The following is a 21,514-nucleotide window of genomic DNA, read 5'->3' on the forward strand; positions in this document are numbered from 1 at the left end:
CCTCTTGCTTTATTTCTTCTGTGGTTTCTCCCGTAAATCCAAGCGCAACCTCTGCTGTTGGCGCTTATAGCGTCAGCTAGCATTATCAGTTTGGGCCGCATAAGTGAAGCGAACGCAAACTGTTCCTTCTCATGCCCCCACACAACCCGGTTCTACATGATCGACAAGTTTACCAAATTTTATATAAAGCTTTCCAATAAATTTCAATCCTGCAAACTTTGTACTCCACAATTTTCTATTCGCATTTTTTGTGTAACTTTCTTGCTGCTCATAAGAAACACATTCCCCCTACTCCTTCGGTTCCTTTATTTTTTCACGCTGCCAAGTTTGCAAGCTTACTAGCTTTATTATCAAATAAAAATTTATTATATTTCTGAAATTTCATACTTCCTAGGGTCATCCTTTCTATGTGCAGGATGCATGTGTGAGTTCTTACAATTTTCAAAGACGTGTTGTTCGACTTTTCTTTTATTTAACTTTCTAAAATCCTTGTTGCTACATTTGCTATGCCCTTGTAAAACACAATGGCCGTCAGACAGGCTTTGTTACATCATGGCTACAGTGTCTACGGCTGAACAAAGAACAGAACATTAGGCAGAAACAGAAAACCATGAAAGCCTTTGAAACAGTATGGTGAAGTGTGCCACGTGCTCTCCTTGACTTGTCACCCTGAACGGCCCAGGACTGCCTGGGGAACTGTGTACAATGCTCATTATTGGGACGACAAATGGAAGAGGTGGACCTTTAATTGGTGATAAGGTGGCGATACCACCTGCATGGTGGCGAAAATACCGCCACCCCACCAACATTGCAGTTATTGACCGCTACGAGCACGACAGAAAGCACAGACAGATAAAGAGTCGCATCACCAATGACCAAACCATATATGGACTAGAACATTTTTCTGCGCATTGAGTAGCACATGGGCCTGTCTGGGCAGAGCTAGCATCGAGGTACAGACTTTTGAGCACAGTATAAATGGCTAAAAAGAAAGAAAGGTAGTGAGGCACGGCAGGGGCAGCACTTACTGAAGATTCTCCTTATTCGGTGCACTCAAAAAGATTCTGCGTGAGGCTATGTACTACAGTATTCATGAAAGGTGCCTGACTTCACCAGCATGAGTGATAGCTGTTCCAAATTACCTGTATTTCATAGTCAACAGCAAGTTCTACATCCTTTCAAAATGGTTCTACAAGATGGGCAAGAGAGTGGGGTAGAAGGGAAAGAAGAAAGGCAAGGTAAATAGACCTTGTCCAGTTTGTTACCCTGCATGGGAGAGGATAGGGAAGTGAAAGAGAGAGAGATGTGAAGCAAATCTGTGCACCCTCTAGTAGACTTTAGCCATGTTAAGAGGAAGCTTTAGCTCGGGTGCTCCCATCTAAATACATGTAAAAGGAGAATTCGTTTTTCTCGGCAACCACTGCACCAAATTTGACAAGGTTTGTTGCATTTAAAAGAAAAAAAAAATCTAGTGACTGTTGGTTTCGTATTTTCGATTTAGGTCGTCAATTTTTTACTAAAATTGTCAAAAATAGAAAAGTTTCAGAAAACGAAACTATCAAGTTTACAACTCTGTAACTCATCAACGAGAAATGATAATACAATTCTGTGAAATGTATCTAATAGCACATCCAAAGCGGACAAAATTGATATGTTACACATGAATCTAAAAAAATTGGATACCATGGAAACACAGCTTTTGCAGAACCCTTGTAAACAACGTAACAAAGTCACGTAACATGTAAAATGACATCCAATTTGTCCGCTGTTAATGATCTAATGGACGCTGTTCACAGAACCGCAATATCTGTTCTTGATGCAGAGCTATGAATTTTTAAACCTCGTGCTTCCATTTTTCCTTCAAACTTATGAATTTTTGAAAATTCTTTTAATAAAATTCAGGGCCTAAATCGAAATTACGTTTCCAACAGACGCTAGAATTTAACTTTCTCTCTCAAATACAACAAATTTCAGTACAATCAGTCCAGGGGTTATTACAGAAAAACATTTTTGCGTTTTACATGTATTTGAATAGGCCTCGTCGGAGTTGGGCCCGAGCTAAAGCTTCCTCTTAATACCGCCCATGCTAGAGAGAGGAATTTATGGTTGCATAAAGGAAAGAGGCACTATTTCTGCTTTCCTGCAGGAAGCACGGCTTGGTGCCTTTAAGGGGAGGGAAAGGGGAGAGAATAGAATTAATGACAATTGGCAGCACCGTCTGCAAGCAATACAGTAGCAAGGCAGGCTTCTAGTAGTAGCTAGACAGCCTGGTTGCCTTCAGAAACTCTAGGAGAGCCCTGAAGACTAGGCTGCGATTCCAGCACTCAGAGGTGGCACGGCAGTTCAACATGGTAGGGACAGAGCTGATGGAGGGGTCAAGGAAGCATACATGTATTGAGAACCTTTGTAGCAATTGCTATGAACGGGTGGATGTCTGATTTTCCCTTTATACATATTGAGAAGCAGCCGGCTTGGAGGTCATTAGTGTTGCTCAACACAATCTTTGGCCTTTCGAAAGAGACACAAAGGTGACTCAGGGAATGCAAGACTGCATATAATGCCAGTTACATTACATGGGATGAAATTAAGGAGACCATGCACGAGCACTGTAGTTTGTGCTAAGCTACTTGTTTGCAAATAACAAGCACTGTAAAAAGCTAGCAGCATATAATAAAGGTTGAAGTTTGTAACGGAACCAATGCTGCCAATGTCCATACGATTTTATCATGTTTTCTGACATCTCTGTAATGTGCAAGAGCAGACACCTGGCAGTCAGTCAAATTCTGGGCACACAACCACTTGAGAATGAAAGAAGCTTGCATAGGAGGTGACGCTGCTACCTGAAATATATGTTGCATTCATTCACGACGAGAGGCATGCCTGATGGCATATCACTTTAGTTGCACAATGCTTTCTTTAGAATAGTAAAATTACAAGGAAACAGTCTGAATTTACAAAGCTTTTGAGTTTTAAGGGCTGTTTACTGTTGGCTTAGTAATCTATGTTCGATATCATGACTGTCTAGCATCTGCATTCCAGTATGAACACTCACTTCGATAAATAATACAAGACTCTGCAGTGTGCCTTGAATAGACTGGACAATCTGCCATTTGCAGAAGCAAATCTCTTAATTGGGAGATGGCCAAGCTTGCAGCTCATCATCCGAGAAAGCCACTTGAGCTCTTCTACAATACCTGAAGGCGACAGTCTGGAGCGTACGATGCAACAGAACTGCTTGTTGGCCTAGTTAATGCTTGCTAAAAGACATGCTTTTTGCCGCAAGTTAAAACACACACAAAAGGAAGACGCATAAAGACAACACGAGCAGCCCATGTTGTCTTTATATATCTTCCTTTTGTGTACGTGTGTTCTAACTTGCGGCAAAAAACATCTCTTTTGGAGTATACGACTTTAGATACACTGTGTCTGGCTTAGTGCATGTGAAAGCGTGAGCAAGACTTGTCTAATTCTCTCCTTTATTTCTCTCGATTCCCCATGTGTATGGTAGCAAACTGGAAAAAATTGTAGTTAGCCTCCCTGCATTCCCTTCCTCCTGTCTCTCTCTCTTGGCTAAACTGTATCTGAAAGAACAGCACTCCTATTCAGCACTCCTCTTTATAAAAAGCAGCTCACATTTGCTTTTCTCACAGCTTTTTCACCCAGTTCTTTCGTTTCTTGGCCTTCAGAAAATGCTGCAGGGTTATATACAATCTTCACCGATATTCCATGACTTCTGCATTGTGGCACAATTGGCATTCGGTTATCGTTCACCAGTCGATCGTGTTGTCATTCCAAAAAGCGCTGAAAGCTGCAGAAGCCACATAAGCTAGGAACCGATCATCGCTCTGCGGCTTCAAAAAAATGCGCGTGGGGCCGCCAGCGTATCTGGAAAGTGCTAACGGCCTGTGCCAATAAAAAAAAAAAAAAAAATCACCGCCCAAGCACTCCGTACAAATGGTTAACCAGCGAAGCTAAAGCGTGCAGCCCCGTTGTGTATCACTGGGTTAATCCCGGCGGTTCATTAAACGACGGCTTGGTGGGCTGCCTGATCCGTAGTACGCAATTGCTACTTGCGCTCGGCTGCACGAGCCTGTTCTTGTTTGTGCCCGGGTTGCAGCATCGGCACGGCTTAGACGAGCTCGTTCCCGGTTCTGCTCGCGGCGTTGCTGATCGAAAGCTGCCTGCTAAAGAGTACGTATGACGCGTGGCGGCAACCCATTTCGGAGCCGGAGCGAACCGCTGCGCGCGCGCCCGGCTGCGACGGAGTTCAACAACTGCATCGGAGTAGACAAGCCTTGTGCCATAGAATAAAGCTTCGTGCTATCTAGGTGGTGTTGGCTAATCGCGCATCCCCCCTCTCTCTCTCTCTTCTCGCGCATGCGCAAGGGGTTGCGCCGGAGGATTTTTCGGCAAATTTCAGCTCGCAGGCCAAGGTTATACCATATTAAACGACTACGAAAAATAACGCCTTCAAACTTCCCGCTCGCGTAAGGGCGCCCGCTTCATGTCCGATTCACCCAGCCTTGGCTAGGCTTGGCCAGGAGGCAATGGCTTGACCAGCTGTTTGACTCTGTGCCGTGACTCCGTGTCATGTGACACAACAACACCAAAACGGCCAAAACATCTTGCATCTTGTATGTAGTGGGTGTGTTAAAGAGCCGCTAGCCTTTACAGAGTTTTGATTGGATCTGCACATTGAGACTACGTGCGGTTGGAATATTGGGGACATTGCTCGCTTAACTCGCCCCTGTATTGAAAGCATGGAAGCTCCGCTGGCTAAGTGCTTGGAAGAGGTGTAAGTTGTATGTCGTGTTTACTATTATCGCGTACGGCGACGAGGTCCAAATTTAAGATATGTTATTGTGAATCATACCTGAGTCCTCATTCAATGCCGCGAGTCCTGCAGTCTGCGTTTAACATAGTTTGTTTTCTGTTCGCGTACTCGCATATAGATTGCAGGATTGGTTTTGCTTTATTATCATTATAATTATTATTTTCAGCGTGGACACTGGAGCAGTTGGAGTAATCTGCGCTGACAGACATGGCTTGGCTCTGCACAGTAAGTGTTAACTCTGTAATTGTTCCGTGTCAGTCGGTGTACATGTATAGATAAGTGTATTACTTTCCACTTCACACCCTAGCATGATAGGGCGTATTGTCACCGTTGAGAGCACCTTTTACCATTGTTTAAAATATTGAATTCTGTGTCACTTTCAGGTTCGGGTCCAGTGCAGCTTAAATCTGCCGGGGTGATTGCAACGTTAGCTAGTTTGGCCAAGGAAATCGACCCATCGTGTGATACGACTCCCACCATACACCTCGAATCTGATTCACTGTAAGTGCCATCCGAGTGCATCTTGCCAAGCTTATTTGCTGTCGAGTTTTGCACACGTGCAGCTGTTGTACCGAAAGGTAAACGTCTCGAACAGAGCAATTCACGAGCACAGGGCAGACCACATGGCACAGAAAGTGCGCAGGCATGAACACTGTACTTTTGAGTGCACAACATTTTATCAGAATTTGCTTTTGCTTTCATAGCTCAGCACCACAGTGACCCACACTGTACAGCTTGTAAGTACCACCAGTGAGACAATGCAGCTGTACTGAATAAGACAGCTATTATATGGTGTCCTCACTTGGGAAACACGTTTTCAAAAGAAACAAAGGGCCTTGCTATCACCTGTCCAATTTGCATGTTTTACATTTCCTTCATACTTTTGGGTTTACTTTGATTTTATGTTATTTTGCCCTCAAGACAAGTATTACAGAGGGGAGGGGAGTGGGTAAGAAACGTATACATAAGTAAATAACAAAGCAGCAAAAGGTGGTTAGTTACTACAGCAAAATTGGTTAGTTAATTGTATCCTGGAGTGATTGTCTGATAAGGCCGAACGAAACTTTGAGTTGTCCTTGATTGCGGCAACTGCACCAGGAAAGTGGTTCCATTCCTTAGAGGTCCTAGGAATAAATGATTCGTGACAGGTTCTGGTGTGGCATTGAATTATTGCAACCTATGGCTATAACCAATGCAAGAGGAAATGTAAGTAGGAGATGATATAAGCTCATCACACAGGTAGGAATTGTGGAAATATAGTTGATGAAATAAAGAAACGTGAGAACACTTACGTCGGGCTGAAAGAGGAGCAGCAAGTGGCAAAGAGTTTTTCGTGGCAGTTATGCTTGATGTGCGACTATAATTGCTATAAATGAAACACACGACATTGTTTTGGATTAGTTCAAGTGATTGAATAAGGGTTTCAAGGTGCGGGTCCCAGATGGATGAGGCGTACTCCATTTTACTCCTAATAAGTGGTTTGTATAAGATTAATTTTAATGCTGTAGGAGCAGAAGAAAAATCTCGGTGAAGATAGCCTAGCATGCGATTAGCATTATTAATTATGTTGTCGATGTGCAATGACCAAGAAAGTGATGAGGTTATGTGGACGCCTAGGTATATATAGGAGGTTATGACTTCCAAGGGAGTATCATTAAGGTAATAGTTCGGCGGGGAAATATTGCTGCGAGTTACTTGCATCCATTTACATTTAGTTACATTAAGTTGCATTAACCATACATCACACCAGTTCGAGATAGTGTTTATATAGTCTTGTAAGAATTTGTTATCAGATTTGTCTGATGATGATGATGAAAAACTTTATTTATCCCTCTTTAAAGGGAAGGGGGCAATGGAATAGAGGATGGGGGGAGGAACTACTTGAAGTAGGCCTCCTTTATCCTCTCAGCCCACTCCAGGATGGCCTCCTGAAGATCGGGCCTGGAGCTGCGCAAGGCAGCCTCCCACTGCTCCTCACTAGATATTAATTGCTTGAGGAAAGGGGGAAGGGGGTGCTTAGGGCACCCCCACATGATATGGTTTAAGTCTGCTCTGGGAGATACACAGAATTTGCAAGAGGGAGAAAGGTAAATGGCGGGATGAATGCGGTGGAGGAGGTAAGGGGACGGAAAGGTGCGAGTCTGCAGCTGTCGCCACAGAACTTCACACCTACGCGGGGATTTGCCCATGAGTGGCGGAAAGGTTAAGCGGCCTAATCGGTAGTGTGTGCAGATTTCGTGGTAAGTAATAAGTCGATCCCGCGCTGTGAACGGCGCCTCCTCCGTGGCGAGGTCCGACGCATCTGATGCCTGAGCCCGGACTGTAAATCCTCGGGCACTGGCATGAGCCGCCTCGTTTCCGGCAAGGCCCGCATGCGCGGGAGTCCAGATTAATGCCACAGTTTGATTGAAAGGATGAGCCAAGAGGAGAGAAAAAGCTGGCTTAGAGACCCTACCCGCTCCGAAGTTATGTATGGCTGCTTTGGAGTCGCTAACGATAACTGATGAATTTGGAATTGTGAGGGCCAGGGCTATGGCCGCTTCCTCCGCCTCCTCCGAGGAAGAGCCAGGAATGGAGGCGGCCGCAGCGACCTGCCCGTGAGAGTTAATGACTGATATTGCATAATGATTTCTGTTCCCATATTCGGCTGCATCAACATAGAGCACGTCTTTAGAGGTGGAGAATTGTTTTTGGAGAGCCTTTGCTCGCTGCCTCCTGCGCTGTTTGTGATGCACAGGGTGCATGTTTTTAGGAAGTGGGGGGATGCAGAGGTTCTCGTGTATGTGATGTGGAATGGTGTATTTAGTCTTGATGATGGATGCCGGAGTGATAGAAAGAGTTTGTAGAATGTGTCAACCTGTTGCGGTGTTAGAAAGTCTGCTATATTGGGATGTGAGGTGGGCTTCTGTGAGTTCAGAAAGTGTGTTGAAAGTTCCAGTAAGCATTAGCCTTTCAGTGGAGGTACGTATGGGGACTCCGAGAGCGAATTTATATATTTTGCGTAAAAGAGTGTCGATTTTATCTGATTCTGATTTAAGGAAATGTAGATATGGTGTTGCGAATGTAATCTTACTGATAACGAAGGCCTGAATCAAGCGGAGAAGTTCGGCCTCCTTTAGTCCGCCATGTTTATTGGAGACTCGCCCTAGAAGACGCAGGGTGTGATCGACTGTGGTCTGGAGTGTATGTAGAGTATATGTGTTGAGCCGGTTGCTTTGAATGTGTAAACCGAGCACCCGGAGCCTGTCCACTCTAGTAACGGGGATGTGGTTTAGGATTACCTCTATGCTAGACATGTGTTTTCCGGTCCCCCGGTGGGATGGCAGAAGTAGCAGCTCGGATTTTTGAGGGGAGCATGTGAGATTCATAGCCCCGGCATGAGCCACGACGGCGTCTGCTGCGGCCTGTAGAGTGTCTTGAATCTTTCCGTCGGAGCCGCCAGTCGTCCAAAGAGTGATGTCATCGGCGTAGAGTGAAAACTTGAGATCGGGAATAGACCGCAAAGCTTGCGCCATCGGCATCATAGAAAGATTAAAAAGAAAAGGGGACAGCACTGAGCCTTGGGGCGTGCCGTAGCTACCTAAAGCGTATGAAAGGGATTGCTCTGTGCCTATGTGTATCGTTGCGGTACGGTTGGATAAGAAGGTACATATGTAGTCATATGTCTTTCCGCCAACCCCAATGAGATTAAGCTCTCGGAGGATGGCGGAATGTGAAACGTTATTGAAGGCGCCGTGGAGGTCCAGACTGAGAATTGCTTGCGTATCTAGACTGCTATTGGGTGTAATGATGTCATGCTTCATTCGAAGCATGATATCTTGGCATGAGAGAGATTTTCGAAAACCTACCATTTCTGATGGATAAAGATTGTTGTCCTCCATGTATTTACTGAGTCGGTTGAGGATGACGTGTTCGAGTGTTTTACCTAGACAAGAGGTTAGTGATATAGGCCTGAGATTAGAAGTGTTGAGGGGTTTGTTTGGCTTTGGGATAAAAATTACCCTGGCATCTTTCCACGAACTAGGGAGGGTGCCAGTGTCAAAGCAGTGATTGAAGTATGCCGTGATGGCTGTGACAGAGTTGTCGTCTAGATTGCGGAGTATTTTATTGTTAATAAGGTCGGGGCCTGGTGCTGACATTGTGCGCAGGGTGGCGAGGGCATGGCGAACCTCTGCTTCCGTGATAGCGGCGCTAAGTAGGTCGTTGGGTTCGCCAGTATATTTTGGCATGTCATACTTCTGAGCGGGAGGCAGATGTTTATGGCGGAGGTCGTCGAAGAATCCGTTGAGATTGTTTTTGTGTGCATGTAGCAGTTTGTTTATGCTATGGTTGTGGTGTGTGCGTGATGTGGTAGGGTCTAATAAGTGTCGCAAGAGTTGCCATGTGCGCTTGTTATCGAGGTTGTCATGCATGCTTTCACATACCTGGCCCCACTGCTGGCAGGCCAGTTGTGTGGCGTACTCCTGGATCTGGAGGTCTAATTTGGCAATTCTGAGTCTTAGTTTTCGGTTGAACCGTTGCCTCTTCCACCGTTTGAGAAGAGACTGTTTGGCTTCCCACATGTGTAGAAGCTTGGAATCAACCGTAGTGAGAGCGGTTTCGGGGGGCAGAGTGGTAGTGTGCGTCTGGGCGTCTGCGTGTAGTTGCTGAACCCATTCTGAAATGTCTTGAATGTTTGTGGGAGCTGATATCTGGCGGGCCTCTCGAAAATTGTCCCAATTGGTAAGGCTGAGGCGTTTGGGTGCAAAGGGTTTGTGTTTGAATTGTAGTGTGATGGTAATGATGTAATGGTCGCTGCCGAGGTTAACTTGTGAGTTGTGCCATGTGACGTGTTGGATTCTGTGTGTAAGCGTAAGATCAGGGGAGGTGTCCTTAGCTACGCTATTGCCTAGCCTGGTTGGTGCATCGATGTCGTTATGTAATGTGAGTCTGTGGTCTTGTATGTGGATCCATAGGGCTCTGCCCTTAGGAGTAGAAACGGAGTGACCCCACAAATGGTTGGGTGCGTTGAAATCTCCAAGGATTAGGAGGGGGTGGTGGGTGGCAGCGGCAATAGCTTGAGCGAAAAGGGAGTCAAAGCGGTGATGTTTGTCTTGTGGACGACTATAGATATTGAGAATGTAAAGGCCAGGTGCATTATTTTTGCGAGGAATAATTTCTAGAAAATCGTGCTCTATATCGACGCTGTCGAATTGGGAGTGATTGGCAGTGAGGTGCTTTTGCATAAGAATTGCCGTATCTGGCCGGGAGACCTTATTGTTCTGATAGACATTATAACCTGGGAAGCTGATTAGTCCGTGAGTTTCCTGAAGCGCAATGACAGCTGGTAGATTAGAAGAGGAGGCTAGAAACTGCTGGAGGTGTGCTTTCTTTTTTCGAAACCCCCTACAGTTCCACTGCCACACTTCAAACTCGGAGCGGGTCGGGTTATTGGCCATTGTTAAGCGGAGCTGGTGGGGAGGCGGATCGAGCAGGTGCAACTATGTTAGGATGATTCGCGGTGACTCCAGCTATCCAACTTGTAGTTTGTTGGATGTGTGCTTGTACGAATTCAATAAATTTGTCTAGCTTTTCATTCCTGGCTGTGTAATCTGTATTGATTTTTTCAATTGCAGTGAGTATATTATGGAATTTAGTCTCCAAAGCGGTTAGTCTGTCGTTATAATTTAAGATTGTCTCGTCTAGGGTGTCCTCTGATCGCGGAGTGCTCGGAGTTTTACGTTTGCTGGGGGGAGGGTGAGGCGGTTCCCGTTCAGTGGAGGGGCTAGTGTCCATGGGGCGGTGTGAAGAGGTTTCAGGTAGGGCTGATGGATGATGAGTCGAAAGGGTCGTGTTAGAGAGAGGGGCTTCAGAGGTTGAAGTAGAGGGGTGACGAGATTGGAGTTCTAATTTAAGTCTTTGAATTTCGGCTTTTAGAATTGCATTTTCTTCAAGGAGGGATTCATTATTAGCAGTCTGGTTTGAGGAGCAGCTGGAAGAGGCTACCTTAGCCCAGCTTACCTGGGGTGGGTTGCGCGAGGAGTTGGCGAGAGTAGGGCTTGATGATAGAGCTGGCCAGGCGACGTCTTGGGTTGCATAGCCAGGCCCGCGGTCCTTGCTTTTGCTCCGACTTCTTCGCCGGCTTGAGTCGCGAATGCGGTCGAGACTGGGAGTTCGGTTGGTGGGTGAAGTGTCTTGTTTGTGCCTGTGACGTTTAGGGCGCGGTTTGAACCTTTGTTTGCACAGTGAGGAGCCGGTTTGATGGTTTCCGTTGCACACAACACATATCGGGTCACATTCGTGGTCCATGGGTGCGTCTTTCATTCCACACTTGGGGCAGAGTGTGTCCGTGGCATTAGTGCAGACGTCCTGGCGATGACCAATCCCGCGGCATCGGGTGCAGGCTTCTACCTTCTGCCTGAAGGGGCGGCATCGAAGTGAACAGCCGTCGTAGTTGACGTAGAAAGGGATGATTTCGCCTTGGAATATGACCATGATGGTTTCAGTATTGCCCAGGCGTCGTGCACCCCCAATAATCAATGTTGGGTTGCATCTGCGGAGGGTTGAGGCGATGTCATCTTCTGAGTAATCTGGGGGCAAGTGAATGCATCCTCTGCAGGTATCGATGGGATCGGCCACATGGGTGGCGACTTCGTAAGGGTTACCATTGAATTGCAGACTCTGGATGTTGTGTTAGAGATCTGCACGTCCCATGTCTGGTGTGCTGATTAGAACGGTATTGTTGATGGTGTTGACACGAATTTGGTCAGAACTGGTGCGGTCGGTGATGGGGAGCCCGGCAGCCTTGAGGATGACTTGTCTGAGGATGCATGCATGGATTCCAGCGCAGTTGAGGCCCCCACGAACTCTTAGGATGATTTTATAATCGCTGCGCGGCAGCGGCGGGGGCTTCGGTTCTGCTCTTGACTGAGTCCTATGAGCCACTGTGGGGTATGCTGGTGGCGAAGGATACTGACGCTGTTTCGAGAGGTTATTGTGGATCTCGCGCCAGGTGCGCGCGCCATCGCGCTCCGTTCCTGCGCCCATGCTAGGCGGAGCTAGGCCCAGCAGCGAGACGGTCAGCCGAGAGCCCTAAAAAGGGCTGCGGCTCGCGTAAGGGACGTCGGAGTTGCTAAAGGAACTGTCAAGAAGTGCCGATAACACTCACATAGGTCCAGGCAGGAAATCAGGCTCTTGAAGCGATTGGGTAGGCACAAAAATGAAAAATGCAGGAGCCGAGGCAACATGCGACCGCTCACACCGTCGTCGTCTTCTTCCTCCACCGATTTGTCTGAGATTTCACGGAGGATAACAGTCATCTGCGAGAAGGTACATATTAGAAAAAAACATCATTAGGTAAATCGTTGATGTAAATTAAAAAAACAGGGCCTATAACTGATCCTTGGGGCACACCAGAGTCTACGGGATTAAATGAGGACATATGATTGTTTGACACAACATACTGTGAATGATTAAGGAGCAAATGTTCAAGCCAAGCAAACAGGTTAGGATCAAGATTAAGTTTACTAAGTTTAAATAGAAGCAATTTATGACATACTTTGTTGAGGGCCTTGGTGAAATCAAAGAAAATAGAATCTGCAAATGAACCTTTGTCGAGAATAAGATGAAGGCTGTGAGTTAAAGAAGCAAGTTGAGTTTCACGAGAGAAGTTTTTTTGGAAACCATGTTGTGCTTTTGTAAAAAATGAATTATTGTCTAAGTGCTTTCCTAAATGTGAGTACAAAATATGTTCAATAACCTTGCAAGGAATGCTGGTGAGGAAAATGGGGCAGTAGTTGAGTAGCCTGTCCCACTTCACCGGCTTTGTGAAGTGGGACCACCTTTTCAACCTTCTAATCAGCAGGTAGCTGATGGGTATCTAAATATTGCTAAAAAATTTTTGAAAGCAGAACAGATGAATAAACAACAGTATTTCTTAGAAATTTCGCGTTAACCAAATCATACTCAGCACGTCAATCAATCGTTTGCTTTAACCAATCATTTGCTCAGCACTTCAGCCAGCGAGGTAGGCACTGTCCCGTATAATGTTACCTGACAAATATTTTTAAAGCACAAACGAGACATGGAACAAAAGGAAAATCGTACACAGGACAGGCGATACTTTCAACATTTTATTTGTCAACGCCAGCATGCAATATATATATGAAACAGGCACATGCGCAAATGTGTTTATAGAAAAAATTCGATATGAATATATGAACAAGAAATGCCTCATTCATATGCACGTCAGTGAATGCAAACTCTTTTCTGTACACAAATTCAGTAGAGAACAGAGTCAGACACCAGCATATGTGTAGGGGTAATACAGGTGGGGCTACGTATAGGTCAGTTCGTTATACGAGTAATGTTGCATCAGCTATTTGGCAAGACAGGAGCAGCAGTTATGGTCAACAGAGTCCAGGAGGGTTTGCAAAGACAGCTTCACTTTAAGAAAGCAAGGGGGACGGATTTGCAAAAAGGTGGCTTGCAAAGACACGAGGCCATGCACCCTCCTAGTTTCTTTCCTTCCTCTACGAGTAAAACATTGGCATAGAGAAGCATTCTGGTGCTGCTTATTTCAGTCACTGTTCCTGCTGCAGTGCAGTTCTTCAAGGCCTGCTATTGACAAGGTTGAAGTGTTGCTGAAACCATGGACAATTACAGGGAGCCATAACCTGAAAAAAAATTTTGTTATTTTTGACATTGAGCAATGTAGTGACAGTAGCATCTTGTGCAGAATTATTGTGTGCAGTTTGGCTTGCAGTAGATACTTTCAGTGTGCACAAGTCTGGCTTTGTGTGTAGCTGGTCAATTCGTTAAAGGGACACAAAAGGCAAATATTTAGTCAAGCTAAAGTGATAGATTACTGCTTGAGAATGCCTAAGGCATCAGTATTATCGCAAACAAAGTTTTAGTAATAAAAAAATTGAGGTAAATGCAGGAAACGATTTGAGACTCACCTGCGATGTTCAAGTACTTATTAGCCTGATGGCGTAAACACTCCTCATTGTAGTTCTGCCACTAGTGCTCAGCCTCTTGTAATAAAAATATCATTGCAATATAAAATGGAAGACGATGCTAATTGTTCAGTTATGTTCAATATTTAGAGAAAAACTCATTTGCGTTACTCTTGACAACAATGCGGGTGGTTGAAAAGTTTTGTTTTCGCAGGACTCGGTGCTGCCCACGCATTCACGTTTCAGTATCGTTATCGCGTAATGCTGTGCTGTTTTTTCTGGCTCCTGAAACTCGCACAAACCGCAAGTAGCGGAGAATTCCACATCCATGGGATGTCACAGGATGCCTGAATGGTTCATGCCACTTCACCAAAAGCAGCTGCAGTGGCGAATCCTATGCTCTATCTCGGCTCAGTTTCTCCATGGCGACACACCGTTGGTGGCGAAACACCTGTGGTGTTGCACTGCTAAGCACAAAGTCATGGAATCAAATCCAGGCCATGGTGGCTGCTTTTCGATGGTGGCAAAATGCTAAAATGCCCGTGTCTCATGCATTGGTGTCACGTTAAAGAATCCCTAGTGGTCAAAATTTAAGGGTGTCTACCAAGTTGGCACTTCAAAATTCGCTGAGTTTTCCAGGTTTTCCCTCAGTGTCTGCAAAATTCCCCAAGTGACACAGAAAAAGAAAAAAAATAAACTTTAATGAAAAGTGACACAGAACTTTGTTTTATGTCAAGAAGGCCTAACACCATGTCGCCCGATGCTGTCTCTCTAGTAAGCATGTTAAAAATAAAAAAAAAAACTTCTTAATCCAGTTTGAATAGTAAGGAGTATTGCTTATTTTATTCAAAAAGCAAACAGAATGGAGGGATTAGTAAAATGCACAGCGAAAGAAGTATATTTGTAAAAGATGGTATAACTCATTGTCGAACATTCCCAAATATGAATAAAAAGGAGATGCATATAGGATGGATCAGGATCGCCAGTCAGCCTCTAGAGTCTGTGAAGGAGTATGTTTACCTAGGTCCATTAATCACAGGGAACCCTGATCAAGAGAAGGAAATTCATAGAAGAATAAAAATAGGTTGGATCGCATGCGGCAGACATTGTCAGCTCCTCACTGGAAGCTTAGCACTATCGTTGGAAGGTGTACAATCAGTGCATTTTACCAGTGCTGACATATGGGACAGAGACTGGCAGACCGACAAAGAAGCTTGAGAACAAGTTAAGGACCGTGTAAAGAGCGATGGAACAAAGATTGCTAGGCATAACGTTAAGAGATGGAAAGAGAGCGGTTTGGATCCGAGAGCAAACGGGTGTAGACGATATTATAATTCACATCAATATAAAAAAATGGAGCTGCTGGGCAAGTAATGTAATGCGCCGGTTAGATAACCGTTGGACCATTAGGGTTAGAAAGTGGTACCAAGAGAAGGGAAACGCAGTCGAGGACGGCAGAAGACTAGGCGGAGTGGTAAAATGAGGAAATTCGCGGGCGCTAGTTGAAATCGGTTGGCGCAGGACAGGGGTAATTGGAGATCGCAGGGAGAGAACTTCGTCCTGCAGTGGACATAAAACAGGCTGATGATGATGATAGCAGCAAATATTTTCGAAGACGAGCTATTTCTATCGACTGATAGCAAGCTCATTGGCGTGAGGCCAGACCTTTGGCAGAAGTGAGATTCTCTCTCAACAGCTGGTAACCTCAACTGTCCTGACATACTCTCAGCTCGCGCACAATGCCTCAGTGTTACATTTCACTGCTTTAAAGAGTTTATTTTGGTTTGTATTAGAGACACTGGTATCTTGGCATCAGCCAACACTTTGCTTTTTTGGGCTCAAGTTCCTTGAAAGAAGCGGTGGCACGCTTCCTTTTCCGTTCATTCCTCAATGCGTAGGGCCTTTCTCTTCTCGTCCGCCTTCCGCCACGCGTTTGCCCAATGTACCATTTGAAGCATCCTTTTGGTCAGCTGTACAGTCATCGTTAGATTTTAATGCGGCAGCGTTTAAGGCCCCATGTCACAGAAAATCCAGCTTCGGACGTCGCTTAGGCAAAAATTTCGAACCAAATTCTGAAGCATGCAAACCCAACCACGCTTAATACCACCAAAGTTGCTCATACCATGTTTCATTGCTTACAAAGTCATTCCTCGGAATTTCGAGAACGGCAGCCCGCAAACAAATGTAATGATCAAGAAAAAAAAACAGACAGCACATATCTTTTATGTTATCTCTTCTCAGACTGAAATATTAAAAGTGCAGGAGGTCGACCCACGCAAGAGGCTGTGTTTCTACCAGAAAGCTTGCCTTCGTGCATAGCATTCGCTGCCAGCGTTTACCCGTAAAGGCTATGGTTACATAAGTTGCAGTTAGTGGAAAGTGTGAAAAGCAGTCAGGGACCTTCGAATGCTATTGCGTTCCACTATTAAGGGCGAAGCTTAAGCGTCCTCCAAATTATTTCGTACTCACTAGGCGCCGCGAAGATGTCCTAAAAATCAAGCATCCGGAAAAAATGAACTCTCTGTAGGCACATCCGTAAAAGCTATGAAGACCTGCCAGTACACTAGGCATATCAGCGTTCGTACTGTGACAGGAGATGGCGGATGCACTCGTGTATGATGAAGGAATACGTACCGCACTTGTTATGCTTCACCACTATTCACAACTTTCACATACGGTGGCGCCGTCGTGCGGAAGCGGCCAGAAACAATCGAAAGATTATACTCGCCGCTGGCTGCCGCCTGTTCGCGTAGCGTATTGGTGTTGTCTACGCTTTTCCTTCACTTTTGGTTGATGTTCTAACGCGTTCAAAGTTTCCGCGGGATCCTGAAGGACACTTAACATGCTCAGAATGAGCAAACATAGAAGTAACCGTATTTGCTGTGTGCCACAATGGGTGCCGAGCTGTTATGCGGTAGGTGATGTGAGCCTTCACTCATTCCCATGTGCTGCGTCCACGAGGAAGAAATTGATTATTATGTTGCGGATTGGCAGAGCTGTCACAGAAACGATGAAGGTTTACAGTGCGCACTTCATGCTGGAGGACTTTTTTCGGAATACGACAGACGAGTGACGATTCTGAGCACTTGAAATCGCGAATAGACGCACCTCCATAAAGACGCAGGCATAGCACTATATTATGTGCAGGGAAAGAAATAATGCGCAATCTTAACTCAAATGTGTTGTAGGATGATTGATGCTTGCGTTCTTGCCACTCATGCCTTTGCGGCTACGTTGGAGCGCAAACATTCTCCGTGAAGCCTTGTACCTGCTTCAAAATTTCTGTTCTCGTTCATGCATTCATGCTCTGCAACGCCGGCTTGACATTCCACCATTTTCGAACAGAGAGCCGAGTTTCTCATTTGTGCATCGAAGCAAAGTGACGCAGGCATAGAGGGACCTGGTAGAGGGACCTGGACCTGGACTCACGCAGGCTGTAGAATTACCGCATGACTGTAGCTTGCACAGTACGCATAAAGCGCAATAACTAAATTACAAGCGTGAACGGTTATCGTATTAGCTCGCAAAAACGGTCAGATATGGTTTTTTGTTTACTTCTCGCGTTCAACATCCAGCTTTGTGAACACAGACAGGGATAACTAGACAAGAAATTTTCGCACACAAAACGCTGCTTTGGGGCTGCTTTTCACGCTGTCTATGTAAAGTACTTCGGTCGCGCAACACCAGGAAGGTGTTTTTTTTTTTTCTCAACACGGCGGTTTATTCAAGCGGTCTAAGTAACAACTTGCAGAGAGCACCACACCGTATAAAAGCTCATGGTACCCATTCAAAGAGGTCAAATTAATAGAATAGCAAATAGAAAACACGGTCACTTCTCTTAATAACATCGTCGCAGTAAAACAAACCACAGCTCGTGTGGTTTTCTTCGAAGCCATGAAGTTTGTATGCAAAGGTCTTCAACAGTCACGGACGTCGATGTGCACGCTTTTATGCCGCAGCACACAAGATGACCAGCGCTTAGGACCTCCCTGCCTTCAAGCAGGCTTCGAATCCTCCGTTCTGCTCGCCCAATGTGCACCATTACGCAGGCTAGCGACAGCGGGCGTGTTAATTGAAGAGACATTTCAACATGACGACGCGAAACATGTCACTGAGCAAGACGACCGCAGCACTGCACCCACAGCTCTAGTTCTTAATCTCTTGGACAGCCTTGTTGGACTTAAGGTGGTGCCCCCTATAGGCTGTGAAAGTTGCAAATACTGAGCCGCCTTGTTACTGAGGCGAAGCTGACTTTCGGGAACCGGCATTATGCAAAGCGTTGGCTTTCTGAGCTTCGAAGCCAATCGCGAGGACCACAAAGGCAAAGTCGGTGCCATTGCTGAAAGCGGCGAATTCTTTCAATGATAAACACGGCACAGAACGGCGAGAAGCTTAATAGCGAACGTCGAAGCAGCTAGGGCTAACGTTGCCGCGGTAGTGGCTACGGCTGCCAGTGGAACTGCGTGTGAGAGCGCCGGTTCGAGGCGGTAAGGTAATCAAAATGGCAGAAGCGGTGGCTTTAATTAATGCCGTTTGAGACCTCCGGTCACGGCAAAAAGTCTGGGAAGTCGGACGGCGAAGGATTCTTGCATCCAAAATTTCAGGCATTGACTCTGTGGGTTACGTGATGGTGCCGCGAAGCCGTCCGAATTATTAGGCATCCGGAAAGTCGGTCGTTGACTGTACACTGGCAACTCCTCTAGCCGACGATACGGCGTCAAAAGACGATTCATTACAATCCCTCTCTGTTACTCGAGCCAGCGTCACCGCGACTTTCGTTCCCTTTCAATGAAATTACAGCTGATTTTCACTGATAGAAGCACAAATTCCCCGAGTATTTCCAGACTATTCAGAATCCCTGAGAATTACCAGTTGTTAGATACCCTGAAATTTATCTGGAGTCCCCCACTATTGTTCTTCATAATCAGATGGTGGTTTTGGCATGTAAAACCCCAAAATTTAATTAAACATTTCCTTCATGGTCGTGCATTTGCGTTTTGTGCAAGAAACCATAGTGCCGTCTGTTGGGCGCCGTTTTATTCACTGACGGCAGTAAAGGGCGGTGATGGCACATGCAACGTCGTCACTCCCCGCTCAGGGGCAGGCGGTTTGAATTGCATGAAAGGTATATGGACGCTTCAAACCCAAGTTTCTCTTAAACTTGTCTTTTCTTCACACAAAACAAGTGCTGCAAGGTTTCTCGAATGGCATTGTAACAGTGCATGTTGACTTAATATTTGCCTTTAGTGCCCTTTTAAGATGGTACTGTTGTTTGGGTCACGAAACAGAAAAATCGAAATATCCTGTGGGTTCTTATAGTGATTTGAAGTTGCTACTTGAAGGTGTTATTCCTGCTGGGTTTAGGCATTTGATCTTGCATGTCATGTGAAATTAACATATTTTAGCAAGGCTTGGAAGGGGCTAGTGGGTAATCCATGAGTAGAGTTGAAACACAAAATTGACACAGGGTACAGGAACCAAACACAGACAAGTGCTAACGGCAGTTAATCACTGCCATTGTTGAGGTGCTGTGCAGAAAATTAAAGAAGGAAATCAGTGGTGGAGCTCAAGGGCAGGAGATCATGGAAATTAGAAGAAAGAATGTTGCAGTTACACTCTACATACAGATTATCTCGCAACCTAAAAGACTTGACAAAAAACAGTGAGTGTGAATGTAGTGCTTTCTGCTCCCAGAAAACTGTCCGAGGAGCTAGGCATTAAAAAATCCGGTCAAAAAGGAGACAGAACAGTGCACAATGGCACATGGCACCTACAGCAGGATGTGCCATGTGCAACCACTGTAGTTTTCCCCATTTAACTTTCTTGCTGGAAGTCAAGTTGCACTTAGGCCAAACAGGTCAATGCCTAAATGTGCGCCTGTGTGAACATGCTAACACCAAAATAAAATAATGGCGTCTGATGGCCACCTGAGTAGGCCACTGACACACATGCAGCTGCAAACTCGATGTTCAAAAATGCTCTGTAATGTATAGGTCTCCAAGTGCACACACATGAGAAATCATTGAAGCAGAAAAAATTCAAAGTACACAGGGTTTATACGTGTCTCATCATTCCATTTTCCCCCAAAAGAATTGACTTTCCCAAATACATGTGCTGCACAGCAGTGTTGAGTCATACACACTTCTCAGGGCGGTGTGTATGACTTCTCATGTTTTTATTAGTTTTCTCATGGAACCAGTGTATATAAACATGTTATTTCTCTGAATAAAATACAAAGCACTTGTCTGTGTCTTCTTCCGTGTGTCAATTTCATGCCACAACTCATGTCGCTAATTTACTTTCTCTCCTCTGGCCAACTGAAGTACGTTTGTTTGTAGTCGCAACGGAATACCCCGAAACAGCGGAAGAGGTAGCGATTGCGCTTGCGCTTACCGACCCCCTCTGCGAGGTAGTTTTTAGCGACTCACAATCCGCAGTTCGCAACTACGCGCGGGGGCGCATTTCCTCTGAAGCTCTCCGGATTCTAAGGAAAGCTGGTCGACAGCACTTCGATAACACCGCGATCATATGATTTCCAGCGCACGTCGCCACCCCCACCGATGAGGGCCTCATTAACTTGAACGAGGTAGCACACCGCTCTGCGCGAGAACTGACCCGCCGCGCAGAATCGGAGACCGCCTCTTCGAGTTCGGAACTCCTGGTTCAAAACACGCGAGAACGCCTGGTCAGGTACAATGACATCACCAAGCACTACCAGCTAGGCAGGCGGTTGCTGCCCCCGCCTCACCCTATGCTGAAACGTCGCCAGGCAGTCATCTGGCGACAATTGCAAACACAAACATTCCCCAGTCCGGTGCGATTGCAGCACATTTTCCCCGCGCAATACCCGACTGCTCTTTGCAAATTATGTCAGGAAAATAGAGCGACGCTGTCACACATGTTGTGGGAGTGTCAGGTTACATCAGCTACAATGACAGCAGCTCCGGAGGCTCTTGCGTCGAAGTGGGCCGCCGCTCTGCGCAGCTCCAACCTCAAGACACAAGAGTGGGCTGTCCAGCAAGCCCGAGAGGCAGCGACGAGGCAAGGCCTCGAAGTCCCCTCATGGGAGACCTGAGCCCGGGTCAAGTTTGCCGGATTCAAAATAAAGTTGTTTCCATCCATTGTTGGAACATAGTTTTACTTTTGCCAAACTTTTACTACATTAGTTGAAGTGTTCCGATTTTGCCTGATTTTATTTTCGAAAACATGTCAGATTCCATTTTTGCTGCTATTTACCATTTGCCTGCATGTCATTGTTATCACTACAGTTATTGTCATTGAGGTACAAGCAAAGAAAGGAATTGAAGAAATCCATTTTACTACCTGGTCTCACTAACACTTGTGTTTACTACTGGTGCCTCCGCCTGACTGGCACGTTCTTTATTTGAATTTAGTCAGTTGCCACTGTCAAGTGCGCCCGAATTTCATAGTAATGTTGAATTTGTGAACAAGAAGCAGTAAGCAAAAACAAATAATGTTTGTAACATGATGGGAGCATTGACCATGGCCTAGTCTGTAGAGTTTAAGGGGAAACAAGTGTTCATTTATTTGTGCTTTGTTCTTGTGCAGGGACATCATGATACAACAGAAGGAGCTGGTCACAGTGGGTGTCTACTCTGCAGCGAAGAAATAGTGTGTGCTTTGTGAAATGTCAGTGAAGCTGTTTTTGTTAAATTCTTAACCTGTGTGGCCCATCATATTTAATGTGTGGAAATAAAAACTGTTTTTAGTGCTCTAGCTGTTG

At 45.6% G+C, this 21,514-nt stretch overlaps 1 protein-coding gene across 1 annotated transcript; it reads left to right on the plus strand.

Annotated features, from left to right (window-relative positions):
* The first annotated feature begins 4,586 nt into the window (after nt 1-4,586).
* On the plus strand, nt 4,587-21,505 carry LOC142572707 (ragulator complex protein LAMTOR5 homolog). The gene is made up of 4 exons (XM_075682008.1): nt 4,587-4,795; nt 5,001-5,059; nt 5,218-5,335; nt 21,340-21,505. Exons 1-4 carry the CDS (start codon nt 4,761-4,763, stop codon nt 21,401-21,403), a joined length of 276 nt encoding a protein of 91 aa, XP_075538123.1. The 5' UTR covers nt 4,587-4,760; the 3' UTR covers nt 21,404-21,505.
* The last annotated feature ends 9 nt before the right edge of the window (nt 21,506-21,514 follow it).

Source organism: Dermacentor variabilis, chromosome 2, assembly GCF_050947875.1.
Source record: "Dermacentor variabilis isolate Ectoservices chromosome 2, ASM5094787v1, whole genome shotgun sequence".
Classification (NCBI taxonomy): domain Eukaryota; kingdom Metazoa; phylum Arthropoda; class Arachnida; order Ixodida; family Ixodidae; genus Dermacentor; species Dermacentor variabilis.

What these genes read in the sequence shown, in the direction of transcription:
- LOC142572707 (XM_075682008.1), top strand. Translation starts at nt 4,761, where the DNA reads ATGGAAGCTCCGCTGGCTAAGTGCTTGGAAGAGGT. An exon ending in GCTAAGTGCTTGGAAGAGGT is followed by an intron (nt 4,796 to 5,000) that starts GTAAGTTGTATG and finishes TATTATTTTCAG; the next exon opens with CGTGGACACTGGAGCAGTTG. An exon ending in CACCTCGAATCTGATTCACT is followed by an intron (nt 5,336 to 21,339) that starts GTAAGTGCCATC and finishes GTTCTTGTGCAG; the next exon opens with GGACATCATGATACAACAGA.